Here is a 27,429-nt window from a genome sequence, read left to right as displayed (position 1 = left end):
GCCATGTTTATACACACTCAGTATGTTCTAATTTCTTTCAATTCCCTCAATCTTAAACTCATTCAATTTTTATTTTAGTAACTACGAAACAAAAACTACTCTCCAAAGTCACTGTCTTAAGCAACTACATACTGTAAATCATTACCGGGTAATTTGCCACTGCCCTAAGAATTATTTCTGGAAATCTCTTTCCATAGTAAATGTGATGAGAGTGTGCTCACCCAGTATAGCATATAGGAGGAGGGTCTGATTCTCTCTACTCCCAGTTACAAGACTTTACTATGATCTGTCAAGTATTATTCTTAAGTACAGCTACTTATATTTTTGTTAATCATAAGTTGTCACTTTATTTTCTCAAATTAAGGAATTCTTATCCTTGTAAATATTAAACTACAGAGTAGTTCCTTTTAAAGGTTTATTACCTACCCCTCTAGGAAACTACCTAGGTACAGAATTTTCTCAACTGAGCTGTTAAAAGTATCGTAGTACACCTCACCTCCTTTTAACTGTACTCCTGTGTCAGAATGTATTTTACATGGGAAAAAAAATAAAGAAAACAATAACTACTTCCAGAGCAGAAGTTACATTTTATCCTGAAAATGTCCCATAACCAAATTTAATGAAGGCTACATACATGTGGACTGTGTGTTCACATAAAATTCCATAAATTTGTTCATATACCTACATGGGACTCTTGGGAAATTTTCTTAATCTACTCTTTTGTTCTTCCAAATAGTATTATTATGAATGGAAACAGTGTAAGAACATACTCAGTAAGGTGTGTTCACACAAGGTAAGCATGTGTCATTTGCCCCTTTGGGGGTAAAGCTGGATGAGTACAGTACCAAAGTTTGGTTTAAAACTAGAAGAAATATTTGTGTGTTCATTAAAAATATATGTGCCCTATATTACAACATTACTTTTCTTGTTTTAAGAAGTGCAATCATTCAAATGTATACATTTTGGGGGAAAAAAAACATAATAAACACCTATCAGCTAAAGGCCATAATTAGAACATGACAGCTAAAAAGGTTATACCTAAACGGAATAGCCTATTCACATTTTTAGAAAACAAAGGAAACTGTGGTTAAAAACTTGTTACAGTAAACGGGTAATGGAATCATCCTTACATATTCAAATCCCAGAGATAAATCTGTAAGTTAGAGAAGAGAGTGGTGGTCACAAGAATATAATTGTGTAGAAGGCCTTCAAACTGCCAGTTCTTAGTTCTGGGTTCTCTCTCTTTGCCCTTTCAGAGCATTATATTCTGACTGATGACCACCACCACCACCCCCACCCCCCGCCCCCACCAAGCAATCACTAGCACTTACATCTCTCTAATTAACAATTACTTCCTTTACTCAATCTATTCTTTGCAACAACTTGGAAATACTAAAATTGTACCACTTAATTGACGTTAATAAAACATTGCTTTCTTTTATTTACTTGGAAGATAGTGAGGAAGGCAAAATATAACTGAGAGTTCATTTTCTAAGCCAACTTGGGTCATGCATTGTGAAACTATACTGTCAACTATTGGGAATGATACTTTTTAAATAAAGACATTAAACATGGAAACTCTTTACATTTCCACATGTAATCGTTCTGCATGTGTATATACATATATGTGAAAAAATACATATTTACAACAATACTGCACAACTACTTCAGTATAGACAAGAATATTCTTACCTCCAGAGTTTACTTAACAAGTAAATTCAAATACTTCTCAATAAATATGACTTTAAAGATATATTAATAGAAATAATGCTATGAAAGAAAAGCCACCGTGGTTGTGTTAGGCTCAGTGATTCACAGCTGCATGGTACAAGAAAATCTGTATTATATATTACCCAAATGTCTTATGTATAGTTACATATATTTATATATAGATAGTCTGGAGCATTTAAAAGTACAGATTTGTTTTTACCATAATCAGTAACAGACTTTGGAGCACGTTGCTCTGTTTCAGTGTTTCTCTTCTTATTCTTGGATTTCCAAGCATGATACACTTTTAGTCTTCTGTGAAATTCTTCTCTGCAAGCTGCCAGGAGCTCAATATCTATGGATTGTATAGAAAAAGCACCCCCCCCACCAAAAAAGGAATTAGCATCCTAATTTAGTTGTCTAACATAATTATTCTGTGGCATAAACTTATATATATTTACACATATAATAAAATACATTTTTTGTTTTTAAATAGTACAAAATCAAAAGTAAGTATATTATTGATAAAGATGAGCATTTTACAGTAATATTATCTTTTACATTTACAGAGCATTTTCTTATGCATTATTACTATACCATTTGTTCTACATAAGAACGCTGGGCTAAATAAATAAGTCTTTTATGAGTGAACCTGAATCAGAGAGGTGAAGTCACTTGTCCAAAGTCAGAGTCACTGTGCTCAAATGCAAGGTGTATTTAAATGCAACAGATTTTTTATGTTTGTAATTATGCAGACAAAGTCAGTGAGGAGGAAGAAAACATAAGCTCTGTACGCTTATGGCACCTGAGTTCATAGGCCTAGCATCCTAAACTCAAACACTGTGATTTAAACAAGAACACAATTATGTAGAATCATATGGATATAGTATTTTACTGCTTTGTTGGAAGAAAAATAGCTTTAAAAAGAAAGTACTGCATTGCCATTTTTTACTTTGCATATGTAGGTCAAGACTCTGATATATAGGTATTTAAGTATTATGAATAGCATCAGAAGGGTCAGTCATTAATACAGACCAAATCATAATTTCTCTCTGTTTTCCCTCTTAGACCTATATGAGACAGGCAAAATGAATTTAACGTAAAGTCTTTTTTTGTGAGTAAACTAGGTCGCTATTTCAAGGTGAGAATAACAAAGAGAATGGTTTATATTAATTTATATGCCAAAAAAGAAAAAAAATTTGCTCCAGTCTAAGTATTTCTTTTTTACCTGTTAGCCATGGAGCTTCCCAATTTTTCATCTTCTCCATACACTTACCACAAGAAGTATTGATGGTATCACGTAGTTCTGCATATTTCCATTTACTGAGATCGTATTTCTTGGTACCAGCAGCTGCCTTGGTGGCTTGTACAGCAGGACCTCTGCAATTATTATATATTTTTACATGTTTAAAATAGAAGCACAAAGGACATGTTGACTAAAGGGGCAAGAAGGTGAATCTAAGTCTGAGAACTGGAAATAACTACTAAAAAAACATATATTTTTGTATCTTTAACAGGTGAGATTAAGAATGGTATACTACGGGGGCGCCTGGGTGGCTCAGTTGGTTAAGCATCCAACTTTGGCTCAGGTCATGATCTCACAGTTTGTGAGTTCGAGCCCCGCGTCGGGCTCTGTGCTGATAGCTCGGAGCCTGGAGCCTGCTTCGGATTCTGTGCCTCCTTCTCTCTCTGCCCCTCCCCAACTTGTACTCTGTCTCTCTGTGTCTCTCAAAAAATAAATAAATGTAAAAAAAAAATTTTTTTTTAAAGAATGGTATACTACAGGATTCCTACGTAAATTAAAATCTTCCAATATGCCATTTAATAGCCATATTATGTTTTCAATCAGAACTTCTGATTCTAAAACTCTGGTACCATGGACCTATCCCAGACTTCAGTTTAAATATTCCAACTAATGGATAAGTGGACACTTAATGTTAAAAACTACATTTATATATATTCCTCAAAATCAGAAAGAAAATCCTCTTGATTTCCTAAAAATCATTAGAAGTACATTAATGGTTTATGAGCCATAAAGGCACACAGTACAATCACCCACAGACTACCAGAAGCTACAGGCAGCCAAGTCCCAACAAAAGCTACTGGCTCAGAACCTCCCTGGGCATGTGGTTGATGCAGGGTCCATAGGTGAGTAGCCAAACTGCAACCCACTGCCATTAGTTGTGAAAGATGGGCTAAAAGAGCTGCTTGGAGTCGGGAAACCCCTGTGTTAAAGAACACTTAGAAAAGTTCTCTAAGGGGCGCCTGGGTGGCTCAGTCGGTTAAGTGTCCGACTTCGGCTCAGGTCATGATCTCACGGTCCGTGGGTTCGAGCCCCGCGTCGGGCTCTGGGCTGATGGCTGAGAGCCTGGAGCCTGCTTCCGATTCTGTGTCTCCCTCTCAGCCCCTCCCCCGTTCATGCTCTGTCTCTGTCTCAAAAATAAACATTAAAAAAATTTTTGAAAAAAAAAAAAAAGTTCTCTAAGAAGATAAAACCACACCCTCATATTCAGCAAGTAATATGACAACTAGTAAATTATGGAGGGAGCCCAAGTATCCATCGATATATGAATGGACAAAGAAGATATGGTACGTACGTACACACACACACACACACATACAGACACACACTCTGGAAAATTATTCAGCCATAAAAAAGAATGAAATCTTGGCATTTGCAACAATATGGTTGGATCTAGAGAGTATAATGCTAAGTGAAATAAGTCAGAGAAAGACAAATACCATATGATCTCACTCATATTTGGAACTGAAGATACAAATCAGCAAAGTGGAAAAAGAGGCAAACCAAGAAACAGACTTTTAACTACACAGAACTGATGGTTAACCGAGTGGTGGGGTGGGGGTTGGATGAAATAAGGGATGGGGATTAAAGAGTACACTTACCATGATGAAGAAAAAGAAAAATCAGTAGACAAGACTGAGAGCAGTGAGATAAAGACTATGCCCAAGGTCCCCACACTGCTAGTAAATGGTAGCACCTGGGATTGAAACCCAGATTGCTCTGACTCTAGAAGTCCTAGTCTTAGTCCTGACTCTACCTTCTTTTATTTGCTTTATTCCTTCTACAAACATTAATGAGCACCCACTTAGGCCAACCCTTCACGCTAGGACCTGCTGACATAGACCTGTGTAAATTTAAAAAATAATAATAATTAAAGGAAGAGATTTTTTTTAATTCATGAGGCATAACAGAGATTTCAAAGGGCACAAATATAGTAGGAACATTGGTAAGAGGGAGGGAGGAAGGAAGGAAGAGAGAGAAAGAGAGAGAGAAGAGAAAGAAAGAGAGAGAAAGAAAGAAAGAAAGAAAGAAGAGGGAAAGAAAGAAAATATATATATATATATATATATAAAGATAAAATAAATTAAAAAATAAAATGGGATAAATTCAACTTTTTCATAGCAGTGCTACTCAGGGCTTACAACTTGTTTCTATATACATAACTTGAAATAACTATTCAGAAAACTTGGAAACTTCTTTTCTGTTAACAATAAACATTACTTTTCAGCAAAATATGACACCTGTCACACAGCAGACACTTAGAATAAGCTATAAGTAAGATCAATGTAACAAAGGAAGAATTTAAACACATCACATTTCAAGACATAAAAAAAAAAAGAAAGATGGCACAAATATGAAAAGAACTAAATTTTAAAGAACTAAAATATTGCTTCTCAGGTATCACACAGAAATTTCACCTTTATCATTTCCTCTTTCCACATAAGAGGAAAATATCTCCTCTTAAAGAGGGATGATCAAGGTATAATACCTGAAAATGAGGTCATATTTTCTCATTATTTTACATTCTGAAAGATAACTGCAATCTTGGCAGTCAAGACACTACCACTTAATGAGAAATGATATTTGAAAATATGTATACTTCTTCCTGAAATAAAGTAAATTATTCCTTTAATATTAAGCTTAACAATGAAATAAATAAGGCACTTTTGCCTCTTTAAAAGGCCTCTTTATGCTTTCATTGTAGAGAATAAAAAATAGCACACTTCACTCTATGTACTTAATAACTGTTAGACATGATGACTGTTAGTAACATATAAGCCTGGCTAAAGAAGAATATGTGGCCAGTTAGGTCTTGCATTTTTACGGTTCAAACCTGTTTTAGATTTATTGCAGAATCTATCCTTTTCATAAGCTGTGTGACTGGCAATTTTCCATGTAGTTTTTTCTTCTTAATTGCTTTGCTCAAAAAGAGCCAGCTGCGTGTCAGCAAGGTCTCTCTATTACCCTCAGCAATAAATTAAGCTTTAACATTATTCAAATATTCTTTTTACTCTTCTATATCTCTAAGCCACCATTCAGTAAACTAACAAAAAAAAAATTCTCTTTTCTTCCTAGGTCTTCTAAGAGTCTTTTCGAGGAGAGCAGCTGAAAATTATTATGGGTTTTTGTTAATTTCTTTTGAAAAAGAGTGAATTTACATAATGTAGTTTTATAGATTGTCAGAATACCCATGAGGTGTCAATATACATAAGGCATATTTTGATACTTAAAAAAGTAACACTGAATTCAAATTATTATTGCTTAAAATATGGTTTAATATTACTACCTTTTCATTCATATTATGTCAAACAAAAATACATCTGCTAAAAAACATATTCAGCATCCCAAGTACATGAACGAAATGCATTTAAATGCTTTCTCCCATCTCTGGAATTACTGAAATAGTAAAGTAAAGGTGGAGTTTACTGCTTATTTAGGTTTGTTACAAAGATAATCATAAAAATGATATGCTAGAGTAGTAGCAAAACTGACTTCCGATTTTTAAAAATATATTAATTTTAACACTTTCAATTAACTCTGTAACTTCAAAACTGACAGTTAAAACGTTACCTGTTTATATCCTCTTATAAAGGACCAGATCCTGCTGGGAAGTCATATTCTCTGGTGGCTCAATTTTTACATCAGTGGTTTTTAAACCATGTGCTATGGTGAAAAGGCTCTCACACTCTTCCTCTACTTCCCCTTCAAGGAGGCACAGAGGTTCCCACCAGGGTAGGGACAGGGGCTGTGGGGCAGCACCACCTCCTTGGAGAGTTTCAAAACTTTCATTCCGTTTGAGAGGAAAGGTTCCTCTACCGAGACTGAGGTGGTGAGGGCCAGTGACAAACTGGGCAGTACTACCAACAAGGAACAGTCCCATCCAAAATGCCAACCATTTCCCCACTGAGTATCACCCATTTAGAAGAACCCTGGTTTTTAGCTTTTTCTGTTAGGGTGGCATCAGGGTGAAGTGACATTTCTTGTACAGAAAATTTGCAAGGAAGAACAGACTATTCATGTAACAGGTTCCAGTCCAAATAATGAAGAATGATTTAAAAATGTGACTTTGGGGCGCCTGGGTGGCGCAGTCGGTTAAGCGTCCGACTTCAGCCAGGTCACGATCTCACGGTCCGTGAGTTCGAGCCCCGCGTCGGGCTCTGGGCTGATGGCTCAGAGCCTGGAGCCTGTTTCCGATTCTGTGTCTCCCTCTCTCTCTCTGTCCCTCCCCCGTTCATGCTCTGTCTCTCTCTGTCCCAAAAATAAAATAAACGTTGAAAAAAAAAAAAAATGTGACTTTGAGGTGACACTCATTTCCCCGAATTCCACTGCACTAACCTATTCAGATATTCTGACATTTCTTTCGCCATCTGTTCCCTATAAGAAAAATGACAATACAACATAGTTTTATAAAGACAACTATATAAATTACCTAAAAGATCTAAAAGTATAATTTAAAATGTATGTTTTAACAGGATTATTGATTTAACCATTCACTATCATTTTACTTTGTAAAAGTCTATAACATACTTTTCAAGATGGCATATAACCATAAAATACAGCAAAATTTTTGTTTAAATACAGTTAAAGTTGTCTGAACTCCATTTTTGCAGTAGGAACTTTCAGATAAAATCTCATGAGAGCCAGGCTTTATGTATGGAATGTAATTAGCATGTTCTAAATGCACACAAGAAACTTGGCAGGATATAGATTCTACACAAGGGTTTTTACACTGGGATTGCTTAGTAAATATTAGACAAGGCATAACAGTGGTAAACCAAGCTGATCTATTTTATGGTGTCAGAGTTTAAACTCTGATATATTCTAAACTCTAAAATTCTAAATCAAAGCATGCTTTAAAAAAATAAAATAATTCAAATGCACCAAGTGCTTGTTAAATTAAACACCAGAAGTATTCTGACTTTCCAAGGATAAACATTTCCTGAAGGCAAAACTTATTTTTCTTTTATTCCTCAGGGAAGTGTAACTTTTCTCAATATTTGTTTAATTCTGTGAAATGGGATAGATGTTTCATTGTATTCATCAACAATTCATTAATTTCATTATTTTATTTTCCTATTTGTTTTTCTTTCTTCCTTCATAATTAATCATTTTCTCATGGCTAATTCCATTCATCAGACTCTGGCAGCCTCAAAATCTTACAGATCAACAAAAATCGTAAAAAAAGAAAATGGTTATGTTTGCATCAGGGCGCAGTTTCCTGGATGCCTATCAGGAGCTCTGACCCTGATTTAAAGGAGTAAAGGACCTTTGTAATTCTTTCTTTGTAATGAACATTAGGGGCTGACAGGAGGACTATCCAAGCAAGCACAGTCAGAGAAAAAGTAATCTTTCAAAACTGATGATCAAGGATAATAAATACAAAGTAATAAACAGAAATATGTATTAAATTATATATTGAGCAATTCACTTATCAATCTCCATTTAGGCTAGTCAGAATTTTCTAACTTTCAAACTCAGCATGATTTTAATAAATATTTTTAATTCTATTATCACCCTACCTCAAGGTTTCTATCTTAGTATCCAAGAGCATCTCTGTTTCTACCATCTCTTTCTCCTAAACTTTCCTCCATTTCTTTTCCCACAGCAGGTTTTTTAAGGGAATTCATGGCCTTTCTAAGCTCGTTACCATGTGGCCTGTTGATGATATACAGATTTCTCCATATGCCCCAACACTACCCTGGATGGCAGTCTCTACTGATTCAGTATCTCACCTGACCCTGTATTACTGCTCTAGGAGCTGCACCAAAGACACTAGGCAGCAATGGTTCCTGCACCCAGGTGCTTTTTTCCTTCTAATTTTCCCAAACTATATGCAAACAGTCACCTTACACACTGGTTGCGGGGCTTATTTAATTCCAGCTCAAACAGTAACTATAAAGCTGTTGTCCTAATGGAGGGAAATAGCACCCAGAGATGTTTTCAAAATTTTTGGTGCCCTGTGGTATCAATGCTGTGGTGAAAGTATACTGCTGACATCTGAGGAGGTGAAGGGCCAGGGGTGCCAAATGTCCTGCACAAGGAACAACTGCCCAGTGTCCCATGTGACATTGGCATGTCCACCGGACAGAGGTGAAACTCACATATACACAAACATACAGGGGTTTTTTTTCCCCCATGGTTTTAATATTCACAGAATTTGTCCAGAAATGCAACTACTGTATGGAAAGGAGACAACTTAACTCTGTTCAGAACTTTACAAAGTCCTGTTCAAAATTTCATGGCACCAACAGAACATTCCTTTATCAATTTGCATTTGTAGCTGTCGCATTTATGGTGATGCTACGTATGAATAAAAACATCTGGAGTATTTGATTGTCCCAGTTGTGAGCAAGCACGTTCATATTAAAATATATATAGTATATATAAAATATAAGCAAAAAACAACAAAAATTTACTCCGATGAGGAAACTATTTCTCCTAAAAAGTAACCACAACTTGTTAAAAAAAAAAAAAAAAAAAAGGTTGTATGACTAAATCAAATTTTGAAAAGAGAAATGACATACGGTGTCATTTTGGGTCTTGCTCCACTGTTTCTGTGAAAAATAATGTATTTTAGTTAATGTCAAAACCAATTCCAAATTGTGAAAATCTAGATTGTGCCAAATTTGTTTCAATGACTTTACTGATTAAAAAAAAAAAACAAAAAACTGTTACCTTTATTTAATCTGAGATCACTCAAAATTTTAATGTTTAAAATTTTCATTAAAAATTATGAGAAAAGCATATTAAAAGCATTCAATGATAATTAAAGAGCAAATATATTACATCTAGATTAGAAAATTCATGGAGTGTGAAGTGTGCTTGTTTTTTTACAGAATGTGAATATTATTTCATAATTTTAGGTAATGTGAAATCATCACTTTGCATCAAGGATCATATGTGTGATTATTGATTAAGATCATATTTTACAACATATTATGTAGAAAACAATTCTTACTTAGAAGTTACTGGATGGGAATCCAACCTGGAAAAGTAACTTGAAATTGTTTAATGCAACAGAATCCATTTGCATATATTTTTAATGCACCACAAAACCCAAGAATGACATATTCATACTATATATGAAGAACAGGATTACTTCAAGAATTCTTACTCGTAAATTTGTCAGAAATAATTCAGTGCTAACAAAGGTGAAATAAACATTCAAAAACATTTACTTGTAGCCCATGAGGTACAATGAAATTATCAAACATGGAAAATATGTATAGGACATCATCCATAATGAAGTGCTAATGCTTGTAGTACAGAGTATAAAATAACCAGGAGGTTCTGAAGGGAAGGAGCTCATGAGGACATGAGGGTCAGGAAAAGCTTTCCTGGAAAAGAGCTTAAAGGGGCATTCCAGAGGAGGGGACACCAACCCAGAAACTGTCTCACAGGAAAACTAAAACTAACTCTTTTGCCATTCAAGTCATAACTGCTTGAATATGTCCCAATTACTTAGTAGTGGTCCCATTACATAGCTAATTCTGCTTAACATAAACCACAGGTAACTTATCATTTATGTTAAATGTCCTGAATGATCCACTCTTTCTCTGAGACCACTCACCCTTGGAAGAAGTGCACCTTTTAAAAATAAGTTTTTTTGAGTTTTTAAATTATTTTTGAGAGAGAGAGAGAGAAAGCATGTGTGCACGAGCAGGGGAGTGGCAGAAAGAGGAGAGGGAGAATCCCAACCAGAAGCTTGGGAATCCCAAGCTGACGTGGAGCTCAAACTCACAGTGAAATCATGACCTGAGCCAAAATCAAGAGTCAGAAGCCTAACCAACAGAGCCACCCAGGCACCCTAAGAAGTGCACCTTTCTGCAGATGAGAAGGAGTCCACTTATGAGCCAGTATCTTATACATATTATATGGAATGGAACTGGATATAGTTTAATGTTTTGAAGGCTTAAACATAAAGCTTGGCCATGAATACCAATACTGACTGCAATAATGAGTATTAGAAACGAACTTCAGCTGTAATGAAGCCAGCTCGGTCAACTGCAGTACCTCCTCACAAACAGAGAGGGCAGCTATAGGAGCTTGCCGCAGCTACTACTCAGTTACACTCAAAGGCTCCCAGCCATTCCAACATAACACAGGTGCAAGGAAGAGAAGAGCAGCTGAGCTGAGTCTGCAGTTATAAGAGCCACAGCCCAGGAAAATATTTTAATTATGGTGAAATGTTAGTAAAGAGCTCAAATACTGGACTCAAATCCAAGAGCTTAATAATTATTATAATACTTTGTGTGACACGCCCATTCAGTTTATTTAAATATAATATACTTTCAAATACAGTTCAGACCCCAAAGCTCTCCCAAAACGATCACTTAGTAGAAAAAGCACGAAGGTGACAACATACTCTTTTCCATCCCTTTGTTTTAGCTAAATAAAATCTAATCACTGCCTCTCCATTCCTACCAAGTTTTTCCTTTCACAAGGACATAGCGACATCTAGTGGTTGGTTGCATTTTAATTACTATTTTTTCATCAACAGTACTCCGACATTCTGAAAAGCACGGTTACATAAATCTATGTGCCTCTCAATATTATATAACATATATATCTACATACAGGGGAACCCCACAAACTAGCTATGCTCTGATTTTATAAGTAAATAATCAAATTACTGAATGTTTCTACATTCTAAATTTTTTTTTAATGAAAAAAGACCTTCCTGCAACTTTTAATAACATCCATACTTCTCCACACTCCAATAAAATTCAGTACTTAGAGATAATTTGGAAAACTGGGGAGCCAATACATTTCAATATTATAAATATTCCTTCTTGGAAAGGGAAATCTATTGAGAAACATGATGTGTGTGTAAAATTTTTCCTCATTGTAAATGTTAGGGTGTATATTAAATAAAAATTTGTATTAGAAAAATAATAAATCCCAACCTCAAATACATTAAACTGGATTATAATATATTCACTGATTTCTGTGCCAGTATTTAATGGCAGGTACCTAGAAATTAGATGTTTACTTTTTACACAATATTCCTTGACAATTTCAGAGTAAAAGTGGAGATGTTTCATGAACTGAAGTATCAGTTTTATTTTTCAATAGTTTAACAATTTGATGCAATCATCTGTCTCATTTGTTTGGGTATAAAAGTAGATACAAATAATTTTAAAATGATTTTACTTAAAACAGATCAGGACCTAAAGAATACGACTGCCCTGGTCCCTTCATGCTGAAATAAGCAGCAGAGACGGAAAGAAAGCAGGGTGCTACACCCCACCCCGCAGCCCAGTACCTCCGGAGCGCCAGGTCAGCCTGGGCCTCGTCGCTGATGAGCTCAGCTTCGCTCTGGGCGATCCTCAGGGCCAGCTCCCGGTCGCGGCGCTCCTGCTCCAGAACCGCCTGCTGCTGGGATTCCTCTTCCCGCTGTCGGGCCAGCTGCTCCTCCACTTCAGCCTGCCAAAGGCAGAAAGCTATCTCACCAAGTTCTCTCCACATGTTTACTTGACCATTTCCATTACTACTTAAAACTGCTCCACACAATTCCTTACTACAGGATACATATTGTTTAACCAGAAGTCTCTCGAGGCTCCATTCTCTTCTATGTTACAATTAATGCTGCCTCTCTTTCCCAAATCCAAAAGAAGGTAGACGAACCACAGTTTCACCATTCTATCACCATGAGTACCCCAAATATCACATGAGAATCCTGGGTATCACATTAACGCCAAGACCTGGACAGATGTCAAGAATTTAAAGTGCTGGTTGTGCTCAGGATGAATTATGAAAGCCAAGACAAACAGAAACTCAAATATATGATCAACTATTCTCAGACATGGGCCTTTTAAAAAATGGGGGTGGAGAGAATATCTTAATCCTAATCTACTGATACTAGTATCTACAAAGTTTTAAAATCATAATTATGTTGTAAGTGAATATTCATTGTATTGGATATTCATTGTATTGTATTGTATGTATTGTATTCATTGTATTGAATATTCATTGTATATAAAGTTAATAACAGTAACAACAAACTAGTATTTACTGAACTGCGCACTTAGGTTCTAGGTGCTTTAACAGGGGTACTTGGGTGGCTCCGTCGGTTGATTTTGGCTCAGGTCATTATCTCATGGTTTGTGAATTCAAGGCCTACATCAGGCTCTGTGCTGGGAATGCAGAGACTGCTTGGGATTTTCCCTCTCTCCCCTCTCTCTCTCTCAAAATAAATAAACTTAAAAAAAAAAATTCTTTAACATGTATCAACTCATTTAATGCTCACAACTATCATTTATCCCTATTCCACAAAGAAAAAACTATAGCCCATAGTCACTCATGGTGATTTGTTCAACGTCACCGTATCTATCAACGACAGAGTCTGGATTTGAACTCACTTCCCTAGTTCCAAAGTTCCTTCCCATAACCACTTCAGAAAATGCCTTTTGTCTCTGGGGTAAACCAATGACAGCTTATCTAGCAAATCAAGGTTTTGTTTTCAACTTCTTTTGTTTTATAATTTTGTAGATTCTCTTTTGATAGAAATTCAGTCTGATTATCTAATAAGTACATACCTGAATACGTTTTTCATCATCTTCCCTTTTCTTTCTCTCTTCTTCTTCTTGTTTTCTCTTTGCTTCCATCTCAAGTTTCCTATGAAAAAATAGAAAACTCCTCAAAAATTTATTGAATATAAGAAATCCATCAGAAGGCAATTTAACTATTAATAAACAAAGGTTACAAAATAGGAACTCAAATTAACCTCTTGGCCTTATGCATTATTAGCTTTGAAAATAATAAAATCTAATTCTACTGACAGTAATTTTTCTGAAATAAACAAAAAAATACAATTATATTCTATAACCTTTAAATTTGTAGATTAACTTTGTTATAAACCCTAGTTACAACGTCCTGATCACACGTCTCCCTCTCCTGCTTCTCCAACTAAACACCTCTTAACACTTCTTCTGTCTGCCCTATGGTGGCAACCTTCCAAAAAGTTATCAGTTTTAAAACTGCAGAAAAGTAGAAGTGCCTTTTTATTGTTTACAAAATAACAACAATCCTAGCTCTAAAAAGAAGTTAAGAAATCCTCAGGTGTAAGAGTCTAACCAAAACTCAGATTATAATTAAAATTATTTTATGTTATTATAAAATGAACTTGTGTTTTCTATTTTAAAACTTATTCTAAAATTAGTGTTTTAAAATAAGAACATAATGTTTTAAAGTAAGAATATTCATTAACCAATATTAACACCAAAAATTTACTATTCTGTTAGCTTCCAATTCAAAACAGTAATATAAATTCCTTACATCCGCCTTTCCTCCTCTTCCTTTCTTCGACGTTGTTCATCTTCCTCACGTCTTTTTCTTTCTTTTTCCATTTCTTCTTGAATACGCCTCAGCCGTTCTGCTTCCTCTTCCTGCTGTTTTTTTTTCTGTAATGCGCTGAGGAGTTCCTCTGAGCTTTTAACTAGTGCATCATATTCTCTCTGTATTTGTTCCCTTGTCATCATAGTGGACTTAAGAACAAAATAATAAACATGTACTTAAAAAAATTAGCTCTTCTATTGCACAATGTGAATATACTGAATGCTACTGAATTACACATTTAAAAATGGTTATGATGGTTATGTTAAAAATGGATTGGTTAATGTTACATGCTTTTACCACAAGAAAAAAAATATATATATATACACACAAATACAGCAAACACTGGAAAAGTTGGTAAGCAGTAAGGCCGTTATCTTTGTTATACTACTAGTACACTAATGTTCAAAAATATTTTAAGTTATCTCTGCAGACAAATACTTGAGTCTATTTCCTATTAATCAAGTAATAAAATATCTAAGGGTGTAATGCAAAGTAACATTACTATAGTTGAAAATTATGTTTTAAGGAATGATTTGTTAATTTTGCTTTTGTTTACTATTCTTTTTCGATAGATATGGATGTCTTTTATTTTATTTTTTTTCTATTAAGTATAATTTATTGTCAAATTGGTTTCCATACAACAACCAGTGCTCATCCCAACAGGTGCCCTCCTCAATGCGCATCACCCACTTTCCCCTCCCTCCCACCCCCCATCAGCCCTCAGTTTGTTCTGAGTATTGAAGAGTCTCTTATGCTTTGCCTCCCTCCCTCTCTGTAACTTTCTTTTTCCCCTTCCCCTCCCCCATGGTCTTCTGTTAAGTTTCTCAGGATCCACATATAAGTGAAAACATATGGTATGTCTTTCTCTGCCTGACTTATTTCACTTAGTATAATACCCTCCAGTTCCATCCACGTTGCTGCAAATGGCCAGATTTCATTCTTTCTCATTACCAAGTAGTATTCCATTGTATATATAAACCACATCTTCTTTATCCATTCATCAGTTGATGGACATTTAGGCTCTTGTTGAAATTTGGCTATTGTTGAAAGTGTTGCTATAAACATTGGGGTACAAGTGCCCCTATGCATCAGCACTCCTGTATCCCTTGGGTAAATTCCTAGCAGTGCTATTTCTGGGTCATAGGGTAGATCTATTTTTAATTTTTTGAGGAACCTCCACACTGTTTTCCAGAGCAGCTGCACCAGTTTGCATTCCCACCAACAGTGCAAGAGGGTTCCCATTTCTCCACATCCTCTCCAGCATCTATAGACTCCTGAGTTGTGCATTTTAGCCGCTCTGACCGGCGTGAGGTGGTATCTCAGTGTGGTTTTGATTTGTTTACTATTCTTTAATAAGTAAAAGGAATCGTACCAAGAGAATATTTAAGAAATTATTAAATACACCCAAAATTGTTGGATGATTTTCCTAAGTGAGCCTCCAAAAATTGCAGCTGGGTTGATGTTGAGATAAAACCACATACAGAGAAATGGCTACTGACAGATTTGTAAAATCAGTTGTTTATCCAAAGCATTTTCATTCTTCTCTTGAGCTCCTTTCTCCATTCTCCCTCCAAGATTTGCCACTGTCTACTTAAAATATCTGCAGAAAATATGTGCTTGCTTTAAGATATAACCCACATCAATACACTGACTTATGGATAAGAAAAACATTAAGACCCTAAAATATAACAGAATAGGCTTGAAGAAACAGATGTACTATAATTAACAAGCAAGCATATAGAAAACATTTTCAATCCCTCTGGTACTTAAATAAATGAAAATCAATACAAAAAAAGAGGCCCCATTTTTTTCTGTAAAAAAACTTGGGGGGAAATTAATTGCTAAGTTTAAAACACTTAAGTAGTTCATGATACAGCCTATATAATGTAATGACAGGGACAAGGCATATAACATAACAATAAGGACACAAAATCAAATTGTGAGAACTTTACAAGCATATGTGCCTCTAAAAAACGCCTGGAAAGTGACTGACTATGCAACAGTGTAACAGCTGAATGTGTTACTGTCTGGGGTTAAGGGTTTTTTGGTGGTTTTCTCCACATTTTCCATAATATTACATTACTTTTATAATTTGAAAATTAGTTTCTGAAGGTAAAAAACATGAAACAAATTAAAATAATCTGCATGAATCCTCTCTCAGTGATGATTACTCAAAAGCTTACCAACAGAGTACAGTATTTTAACTACTATTTGGGAGGGGGCTTTCCTAACAAAAGATGAAATTGCATAAAAACTGTCTTATTTTTTCGCTATAAAAATTTTCAAACATAGAACAATACAATGGTCATCACTTGCCATCACTGAGACTCAACATGTGTAACATTTTGTATCTTTAAAAAAAAGGACACCTTTCTATACAATTCAATATGAACCACAAAGTATATTAAATTGTTTAAAAAGTCAGTCATTTGGATCAAAATTCCATACCTTAATTTTGGCCATTAAAGCATCAATAGAAATTTCAAGGTCCTTGACCTGTTTATTCACCTCTGGTTTTCCATCTTTCAATGCATTTACTACTTCATTAAATTTATCGAGTCGTTTTTTCAGTGTGCCGACCTTAACCAGTCCATCGATGCTGTAAACATAATACTTCATCAGGGTTTAATTTCACCATGCATCAATGCCATGCATAGATTTTTCATCTTAATAAAATGCCAAATAAACATCTTGCTATAAATAGGGTATTTCACTTCTGTTTTCATATTATCTAGGATTCTCTTTTTTAGATCTCTTGTTGAAAGTAAAAAAGAAATAAATATGGGTGTGAATGACACTGATGCCTGTATTTTAGCCTTCTTTATTACATGAAAAATTTCAGAATTCAAATTATAGAAGAAGTTAGAAGAGTTATCTAATCACTTTGATGAGATTTAAGGATTAACAGTTATACAGGCCTCTAAATTTAAAAAGTCTAAATAAGACTCAAATAAAAAGACTAAATAAAAAGACTAAACAGTGAGACAATATAATTCCTATACATAATCTTGAGAATTATGGTGACATTTTTTAAAAACAATGCCAAAAAAATAAAAAAATAATAAAAACAACGCCAATTTGTCATTTATCAAGAAACTCAAGTCACTAAAATAATTAGAATATAAGAGCTTCTTTTAGCCATTTATTTCAACCTTTTATAGTATTTTCATTTTTGTAAGCTACTTCAAACCCTTTTGTAGAGTAAGGCAAGTAATTAAATAATGAAATAATTAGTTAATTAATTTCAAATACATAATATAAAATAACAGACTAATACATCTTTTTACAAAGAACATTAGTAAGGAGAAAACTCTGTAAGTATCCAAACTGCTCTTCATTGACCTTATAGCCATTTTATATTAGGGTAAATAGGTTTAATAAGGTTCTTTAGGCACTATTTTTTTTAATGTTTATTTTTATTTTTGAATGAGAGAGAGAGAGAGTGTGAGTGGAAGAGGGGCAGAGAGAGAGGGAGACATAGAATCTGAAGCAGGCTCCAGGCTCTGATCTGTCAGCAACACAGCCCGAAGCGAGGCTCAAACTCACAAACCGCAAGATCATGACCTGAGCTGAAGTCGGACATTTAACAGACTGAGCCACCCAGGGGCCCCTGTATTTTTTATTTCAAATTTTTATTTAAATTCTAGTTAGTTAACGTACATGGTAAAATTGGTTTCAGGTGTGGAATTCATCACTCACATATAACACCAAGTGCTCATCCTAACAAGGCACTATTCATCTTACCGAGGTTTGTGTCTCCTTTTGCAAAGCCACATTCTAATAGTTTTTTGCATTTTAATGCAGGCTTCAGCTCGATATTTTATTTTGTTTTTCACTACATATGAGAGGAAAATACAATGACAGAAAATTATTCAGTTTAAATCAGGCATATGATATTCTTAAAAACCACTCATTTCCACACAGCAATTTTCAGGAAACATGAAATCTTAACAAACACATTAGACCAGACATCAAAATCGGGAAGTTTAATATTTCTGTAATTCCTTACACTTGTTAAAACAAAAAGTACATCATGTATGTGGCTAGGTTTACACCTTAAACATACTATTTCCTTATTATGTCACACTATTGCTTCCCAAACTGTCCTAGGCAATACTGGTCTATTAAATGTTAACAGGTATGTCTTGAAAGAAGGATTCACTTGTCAAATAAATTTACAAAAAGCTATATGCTATACCTCCTTCAGGAGATGCACTGTGAACATACAAAGTAAAGCATCTGAGAGCCCTACAGTAAAGAAACCTGTTTAACTTCAGTTACCCAGAACATCTTACACTAATCTGACCTTTGAACCTTTTTTTCAGAGCTTCCCTATTAACATCCTTCAAAGATCCTGTCTGGTTACCAACTTCGCCACTGCAGAACACAGTCCACAAACAACTGGTATAGCATAGATAATTTACATACAATGTATTTTCCATCATAATGCAACTATAAAGCTGAAAGCATTAAACCACAGTGACAAATGTGTCTATATTTTACTTGGAAACTATGGGAAAAAGAGCTTTTGTCATCTTTTTTATTGTAGTTTTCTTTTTATCTATACGCACAATTGTCTAACAAAAAAACCTCAATAATAATCCTTGTTTGCAGATTTCCTTTCCATTAAGTCAAAGGAATTTTATTTTTCTTTTAATAAAGTACACCTTACTGAATCCTTTTTGGGTGCCTAGCACTGGTGAGTAGGGAGAAGGGAGGGGCAGCTGTAAATTTAATCAAGTTATTGACAATAATTCTATACAATTAAATATTTGCCATAAACCCTCAGGTAACCCAAAAACATTCTGCCCCTAACCCTTGTTTTAGCCACAAATAGTTACTATGACCTAGAGACACACACGAAGTAGCAGCTCAGTCCAGTGTGTCAGAGAACAGGGTCTGAATGAGCAGTGGCAGGAGAAGAGGTTTGGAAAGGGAAGCTGAAACCCCGTTTCACAGGGTCTTGAAAGACATTCTAAGACTTTGCCCTACATCAAAGGAAAGCCTTAATAAAAGACATTCTAAGACTTTGCCCTGTATTAAAGGAAAGCCTTAATAAAAGGCTTTAGTTTAGAGAGGACCTCTAGGAAGAGAACTCCTGGGAAGCCAAGGAAACTCAGTTTGGGAGCTAATGAAGCTAACATGTGAGTGGGGAAGTGGGGCTCCACTAAGTCCCTGGCAATAAAGAGGAAAGAATGCAAAGCACTTGGAGGAAGAATCAATAGGATGTGTTCACTGGCAAGATTTCAGGGACAAAAAGGGAGAGACACCATTACAATCTTGAAATTTCTGGTGTGTGTACCAGTGAAGCCATGCAGGTGGAAAGAGAAAAGTTCTGGCTTAAGTCTGAGAGACTGGGGGGGTCATGTAGGGAGAGCGGGAGGAATCAAGACTGAGTTCTGTTTCTGTTTTGTTTAGGACACGGTGAAATTAATTTTCCCATAACACATTTGGATAAAGAAGATAAATATCACACATAAAAAATATTTTTTTAGAAGTCCACAAATAATAATTTACCATGTATAGTACATGCCAAGTGTTACGTACAGCCTGAATAAGTAACGTGGTCCCTGTGGCCCGTCACTCACCAGACTTTATAACATTCCACAAACCGACTCATTTCCAAAGTAATTACAGATCTTGGTATGATAGAAAACACCTACATTTGATGACTGAGAGGGAGCACCACTGAACTTTCTTCCAGCGACTGCAGACAAGCCAGTGATTGACTCTTTTAACGAGTTCTGCTAAATGGTCAGGGTCAGACTTCATAATCTGATCAAATTCTGCAAACTAGGAAATAAAATAATTTAGCAGCAGTATCAAAAGAAAATGTGTTTGAACACACAGAGAGATACAAAATACTAAAGTCAAAGCTAGTATCTAACTTTGTAGAAATTATCACAATCCAATAACAGACCCAAGTCTCAAGAGAGTACAGAGCAAATTCAAACACATCCAGTTGTATTTTGCTGCCTTCCTCTCCCATCAGCATCCTTTTCCAGAGGGGTAATCAGGGCTTACTCATTGCTAGTTAGCAAATTTAACAATAAAAGTAGAAAAAATCTTAAATGACAATTACAGACAATTGGCAAAAAGGTTTTACTTAGAAAAGAGTGAAATTAAGGGCTGTTTCTGAACTGGCTCATCCACATACTCTGATATCTGTATACAGCTTCTGACAAGTGAAGATCAGCTATATAATGTCAGGTACCACTATACTGTTCTCACTCTCCCAACTTCCATCCCTATTTTGGTCAGATATAAAAATTGCTACTAAGAGACAGACAACATAAATAAAACGGCCATGAGGTTACTAAAAAATAAAATCCATTATTTCCATAATTTACCACCAAATTATAAAATGATTTCTATCCTTTATTAAATATCTCACTATAATATATTGAGGATGTCACACACCTATCAATAAATGGCTTCTTATAATCAAAATTAAGTTAAAGGTAACATAACAAGATTAAAGATCTTTGAAAACTTGCCTTGTGCTTTCAACATATCTTTCTAATTAATTTTTCTGGGGGCAAAATAAGACCAAGTGTTTTCTCAGGCTACTAATTCTAAAATTATTACTATAGCCCTGAAATAAGAGAAATGTCAGGTTTATGATAAATATGTATGATTATATAGCTAAGCCAACCATGAATATACATTTTTAATTTTTTTCTTTTATAAGAAATGGTATGGGTTCTCTGCAGTAAAAATATTCGAAATGGAAATGCATACATTGGTAATGCATTACATAGGTTTTTATCTCATGCTCAAAAATGTGAAATCAGATTTATTACTATCATTAATCTAGTCTTCACGGCACTAGAGATTTTTTTTTTTTTTAATTTTTTTTTTTAACGTTTTTATTTATTTTTGAGACAGAGAGAGACAGAGCATGAACGGGGGAGGGGCAGAGAGAGAGGGAGACACAGAATCGGAAGCAGGCTCCAGGCTCTGAGCCATCAGCCCAGAGCCCGACGCGGGGCTCGAACTCACGGACCGCGAGATCGTGACCTGAGCCGAGGTCGGACGCTCAACCGACTGCGCCACCCAGGCGCCCCTAGAGATATTTATTAATGATACTGCGAAGTCAAACAAATATGGTTGGCTATTATATAATAAGAGTTGTGTTTAAAATGATGAGGATGCAATTATTCACTCAATATTAATGAAGTCAGGAATGGTGAACATGTTATGAACAGATTGTGAATAACATTTAGGTATTTGTTTTGTACACACGTTATGAAATATTCTATAACTCAGTCTTATAACCTAGTACAACAATCTATAAATACAAAAACTATGGGTTAGCCTAAAATTATGTCACCTACAAAAGTATTTACACATTCATTCAAAGATTTGAAAGAAGTTGGTACAAACCTCAGTCCAATTTCCTGTACCTTAAACATCTATTTATACTCTAATAGAACTTGTTCTTACAATGAAGACTCAAAAGTACTGTGAAATTTTTAATTATTGAAGTCTGAATTAATATGTTTTAGAAAATGTTTCAACTTTTTAAAAACATAAACATTTTCTGGTTAATCCTTATTTAAGCAAAAAAATCCAATTAAACAATGCTCTGATTCCAGTACTTCCAAATGTGAAATAAAAACTGTAAAACTTATACAGAGTAGTACACATTGTAAACTTCTAACAAGTAGAGAAACTGTGTACACACACACACACACACACACACACACACACATGCATACTATTACTGATACTCATATGATTCATGAATAATAAAAATTACTAAACACTTCAAAACATGCCTTGACTCCAACTATCCATATTCATCATGTTAAACTTTAAAATACAAATATACTTACCTTGCCAGGCCGAAAAAATACTTTTGTTAACCCAAACTTGTAGTCAATTTCATTCAAGCCTAAAGCTTTAAAAAGAGCCTGAAAAATAAAAGTTCAAAAGTTAAATGCCAAATAGTAGTTAGCAAGAAAGACAGTTCATAGCTAAGAAACTTCAATTTAGGCAGTATTCATACCTTGCAAAACAGTCTTGGATCTAATCTTGCAAGTTTATCTGGCATATACTTTTTATACATGTTGTAGAGTTCATGAAAGGAAGCTCGTGATGGGAAACCACCCTGCATTAAGTCCAAAACAGACACCATACCTAGATTCATAAACAAACACAAATTACTGCCAATCTCTGCACCGAAGTCCAAAAATAACTTGTGAATGATCAATTTTATACATTAATGTTTAGAAAGGGGCAATTTATACGAATCATCAGCAAAGAAATATTACATAGGGACTATCATGTCCATACTCAATATGTACCAACTTACCCACCACCTAAAACTATTGTAGCAAATTTCATCTAAAACCAGCAGGACTAATCATTTTCTAGGGCACAAACTACTAGTCTCTAGAAAGCTCAAATCTAGTTTGTATCTTTTTTCTGCTAAAAACCTATGTCACAATCAACAGTATAGGAGGTAAAGGCCTGCATTAATTCACTAAGTCCTGAGGTTAATTTTTTAAAAAGATTCCTAATACAGTCTCTAAGAAGTAGCCCCAAGTTCTCACTCAAGCTTATACAAGGCAAAAGAGAAAGAAAGGGGAGCTCAGTATTTCACTATAAAGATCCCTGTTCACTCACCTCTCAAAGAAGCTAGTCTATTGGGGTAAAGAGTCTATAGAAGGAGTATCTATTTTCAGTATAACTCTAGTACGTCTAATTTGAGCCTTGAGTCAGTATGAAATTTTCACATCAGGAAAAGCATACATAGTCAGGGAAAGGTTCAACAATTGTAGATAATGCCAGGACTTTTATTTACAAAAAGGCCTGTATTTCACTCCCTGAGACTTTCATATCAATGGAGATAATAAGATTATTCAACAAAGCGTTAAGACAAATGGCCAGCCATTTAGAAAACAAATGTTAACACTGGACGCCGGATCCCTCCTCACTCCTTATACCAAAATAAATTCCTGGTGGTCAAAAATTTAAATTGGCAAAATGAAACTACAAAATATATTATTTTTAAATAAGTGGATTGTTATTTTAAAAATAATCTCACAGGAAAGATATCTTTTCTAGAGAGTCAGACTGAATTTTAACCTATCAGACTGGCAAAGATATAAAACACCAATAGTACTCAAAGTCGACCAATAGTACTCAAAGTGTAAGAAAACACACACATATACTACTGGTGGGAAAGTAAACCAGTGCAACAATTTTGGATGGCAATTTGGAAATATTTATCCTCTTGACTCAGTACTTTCTACTTCTACTTCTATGAATCTATCCTACAACTTGTCACACATGTGGACAAAAATACACATTGAGAATGCACACATGTCCACTGGATCGCTGAAATAGAAAAAAATACAGAAATAATTTAAATATCAATGAATTAAATGATATTACAACCATATGGCAGAATATGGTGTATTAATTTAAAAGAATGGGCAAAGCTTTATTTAACCAATACAAAAAATATACCCAAGACACAAAACTAAGTCATCACACCTGAGAAGACTTTTTAGTTATTATTATTGTGTACTATTTGATTTTTTCTTAGAGTCAACTATATAACTATTATAATTTTTAATACTAATTAACGAAGCACATAAAGGCAATCATTCCTAAGGAAAGAAATCTCTAAAACTAAATCTAGTTAGTTCTAGGCTCTGCTCAAGAAATAAAAGATTTGGCTAGTATTGTTACAATTCTTGCCCATGTGTATCAAATAAACAAGTACCCTTGGGAACGTACACATGTGCCACCTCTGAGTCCCCTAGCTTGCTCTGTAGCTGAAGACAACATATGAACTTACAAAAGTTCATTAAGAATTTCATGAAGCTTCGGGGCGCCTGGGAGGCTAAGTAGGTTGGGCACCTGACTTCAGCTCAGGTCATGATCTCACCGCTCAGGGGCTCAAGCCCCACGTCAGGCTCTGTGCTGAAAGCTCGGAGCCTGGAGCCTGCTTCCAGTTCTGTATCTCCCTCTCTCTCTGTCCCTCTCCCACTCATGCTCTGTCTCTTTCTCTCAAAAATAAATACACGTTAAAAAAAATTTTTTTTTAAAAAGAATTTCATGAAGCTTAACAAATTACCAAGCCTAGGGCTGCTTTCTCAGCACTTGAAGCTAATTTACTCTAAAGACCTTTCAACACTTAAAAAAAAAAAAAAAAAGTCACCAAACCAAGTACTCTTCCTTCTAGAAGTGTGACTGGTGAAGGGCTTATTGGTGCAGTCTGGCTGGTTATATTCAGAATCCTCTTTGCTGCCAGAGATAGGCAGCACAGCCCCAAGGTTACAGAGGAAGAACACCTGCCTTCTCTTACCTTCCCCTACTTTGCCCTGGTGTTGGCTGATCAGAAGATAGTAACTTTAGTAAAAGAAGTCCTAAATCAATTAATTCTTCTTAAATCAGAAAAAAATAATGAAAACAGAAAGGTAATCCAGAATTCAAATCTTAAATGTCTTTATTTTACAAAGCTTCATAAGTATTTTTATTTCTACTGGTTATTGGGGTGTTTTGTTTTTTCATTTTCCTCATTACCTAGCCACATGATTAGAACCAGTTCTATATTATTTTACTATTATTATTACTTTAAAAAAAAGTCAAACTACTACGAATTGGTGTCATCTACTAAACTGACAACACATCTTAGCATATTGAAATACACTGCTTAACTGAAAGATAAATCCTAGCTAAAGCATCTATAACCCCACACTCTACCAATTTAAAAGTCTATATAGCTAAATGTAAACATGCTTGACTTGCCAGGACACTGGATGCTCATTTAGGAAATAAATGATTTATTGTATTAGGCTAAACAAACCATGAAAAGAAATTTAAATGAGAAAGGAGTCAAACTCAAAATAAAAACTATCTGAAGAAAATATCACAAAAATACATCCATATGTACGAATATGGCAGACATGAATTATTTAACATTACAGTATTTGTTAAAATTATTAACAAAAAGTCTTCACATGTGCCAGACCGTGCATTTCACTCAACAAATATTTACTAAGTCTAGTATAAGCTCTGCACTGCTCAGAGGCTGGGATAAATGTGCAAGCCAAAACAGACACTGTTTCTGCCCTTGAGAGATCTATAGGTTAGAGAAAAAAATTACATGATTGCACAAATCTATATATAATTTATGGCTAAAATGAAGGTGCTCAGCACTCTTTACTCAGACCCCTCTTTCTGTTAAGGATATCAATAAAGGCTTTCACAAGGAAAGGACAATCAAGCGTAGAAATGAAAGATGAAGACAAAAGTCAGTCAAGAGCTTCTCAGAGGAAGCAGTATGTGCACAGGCCTTGTGACAGGAGGGAATATGGAGAACTTAAGGAACCAAACAAAGGCCAGCATGTCTGGAGCACAGGGAGGAGAGAGAGAGTAGAGAGAGATGGAGCTAGGAACACATGGGCCAGACCTTTGGGGCCTCATAAGCTACTAGGATTTTACTCTTTCCCCTAATAATACTCAGAAGCCATTACAGCATTTTGAGCAGTAAAAAGATGTGATCAGACTTGAGTTGTAAAGCAACAATTCTGGATATATGTGAAGAACAGACGGAGCAGATGCAAGGAGAATACTTAGGAAGCTACAGCAAAAAGCCTGGTGAAAGATGGTGATAGCTTGGATTGGGAGTACTAAGACTCACTGTTTGCCAGCAGAGCAGATCTTAAATATTCTCACCACAAAAGAGAACTGGTAATTACGGGATCTGATGAGACTGTTAGCAAATGCTATGGGGATAATCATTTTACATACAGAAGTATATCAAATCAACATGTTGTACACCTTGCCTTTATGTAATAAGTCAGTTATATTTTGATAAATCTGGGGGGGGGGGGACAAAGACTATTTAGGAGGTCACATCAGGCAGTGGGGACAGAGAATACATAACTATGCTGTGCAATATGGCACCCACTAGCTACATGGTTTGCAGTTGCACTAGCCACATGTGACTATTTAAATTTTTAAAAATTAAAATTAAATTTAAAAATCAGTACCTAAGTCATACTAGCCACATGTCAAGTGCTCAACAGCCAGAGGCATCTACCATATTGCACAACACAGATATAAAATATTTCTATCAACACGAAAAGTTATATCAAACAGCACTGGGAAGAGTGAGAAAGAAACAGGCCTAAACCAAAGCGTGAAAAACTCTAACAAACACTACCCAGAGAAAAGAAGACCCTGCAGAGGAGTTGAGAATTTCCAGAAAATTAAAAAGAAAAGCAGGGAGCACCTGGGTGGCTCAGTCTGTTAAGTGTTAGACTTCAGTTCAGGTCATGAATTCGAGCTCCAAATCAGGCTCCCTGCTATCAGCATGAAGCCTCATGCCTCCTTTGGATCCTCTGTCTCGCTCTCTCTATCTGCTCCTCTCCAGCTCTGTCTCTCTCTCTCTCAAAAATAAATAAATATTAAAAACAAAAACAAAAAAAGAAAAAAAAAGAAAATCAGGGACATGCTCTGATTCAGGAGCCAAGGAAAGGATACATTAATGGGCCCAATCAAGTCAAAGGTCGATGTCCACTAAGATGAGGACTGAAAAAGGAATATCTGATTTAGGATCAGGGAAATCTCAGGTGACCTTATCAAGAATTATTTTGTTGTGGAGCGCCTGGGTGGCTTAGTTGGTTGGGCAGCTAACTCTTGATTTCAGCTCAGGTCATGATCTCATAGTTTGTGAGTTGGGGTCCCACATCAGGCTTCGCAATGACAGGATGAAGCCTGCTTGGGATTCTCTCTTTCCCTCTCTGCCCCTCCCTGCTCGTGTTCTTGCTCTCTCCCTCTCTCTCAAAAACAACTTGAAAAAAAGAAAAGGAAGTACTCTGTTGGACTGATCAAGGTGAAAGCTGAATTATCTTGGGTTAGAGAGTGATTGGAAGGCAAGAAACTGAGAAAGCAAAAATAGGCTATTCTTGGACAGAAAAGGACAAACTATAGAATAAACAGTGAGGCTAGAGATAAGGAAATAGCTGGAAGGGAATGTGGGTCAGAGGAAATTAAGATTAAGACTCCACATGTTTAAATGGTAGTGAGAGAGACTACCTCAAAGGGAATGATTCAATACA

The 27,429-nt window shown here is 35.4% G+C and overlaps 1 protein-coding gene across 5 annotated transcripts in view; it reads right to left on the bottom strand.

Annotated features, from left to right (window-relative positions):
- Positions 1–27,429, bottom strand: part of MYO6 (myosin VI) — a 145,924-nt gene that overhangs the window by 8,219 nt on the left and 110,276 nt on the right. For 4 of the 5 annotated variants that reach the window (XM_060615988.3, XM_060615989.3, XM_060615990.3 and 1 more), the window contains exons 21-30: positions 22,359–22,489; positions 22,186–22,263; positions 20,011–20,140; positions 18,092–18,182; positions 16,796–16,946; positions 14,288–14,496; positions 13,549–13,627; positions 12,276–12,436; positions 2,984–3,087; positions 1,931–2,062 (exon numbers count right to left, since the gene is read on the bottom strand). In XM_060615988.3, the coding sequence (XP_060471971.2) occupies positions 1,931–2,062; positions 2,984–3,087; positions 12,276–12,436; positions 13,549–13,627; positions 14,288–14,496; positions 16,796–16,946; positions 18,092–18,182; positions 20,011–20,140; positions 22,186–22,263; positions 22,359–22,489 (1,266 nt within the window). Of the gene's footprint in view, positions 1–1,930; positions 2,063–2,983; positions 3,088–7,345; positions 7,385–9,534; positions 9,565–12,275; positions 12,437–13,548; positions 13,628–14,287; positions 14,497–16,795; positions 16,947–18,091; positions 18,183–20,010; positions 20,141–22,185; positions 22,264–22,358; positions 22,490–27,429 lie in introns of all 5 variants that reach the window. The other variant, XM_060615993.3, reaches the window with a different exon arrangement.

The sequence above is a fragment of the Panthera onca genome, chromosome B2 (assembly GCF_046562875.1).
Source record: "Panthera onca isolate mPanOnc1 chromosome B2, mPanOnc1 haplotype 2, whole genome shotgun sequence".
NCBI classification, from domain to species: domain Eukaryota; kingdom Metazoa; phylum Chordata; class Mammalia; order Carnivora; family Felidae; genus Panthera; species Panthera onca.
This window is presented reverse-complemented; position numbering and strand designations above follow the sequence as displayed.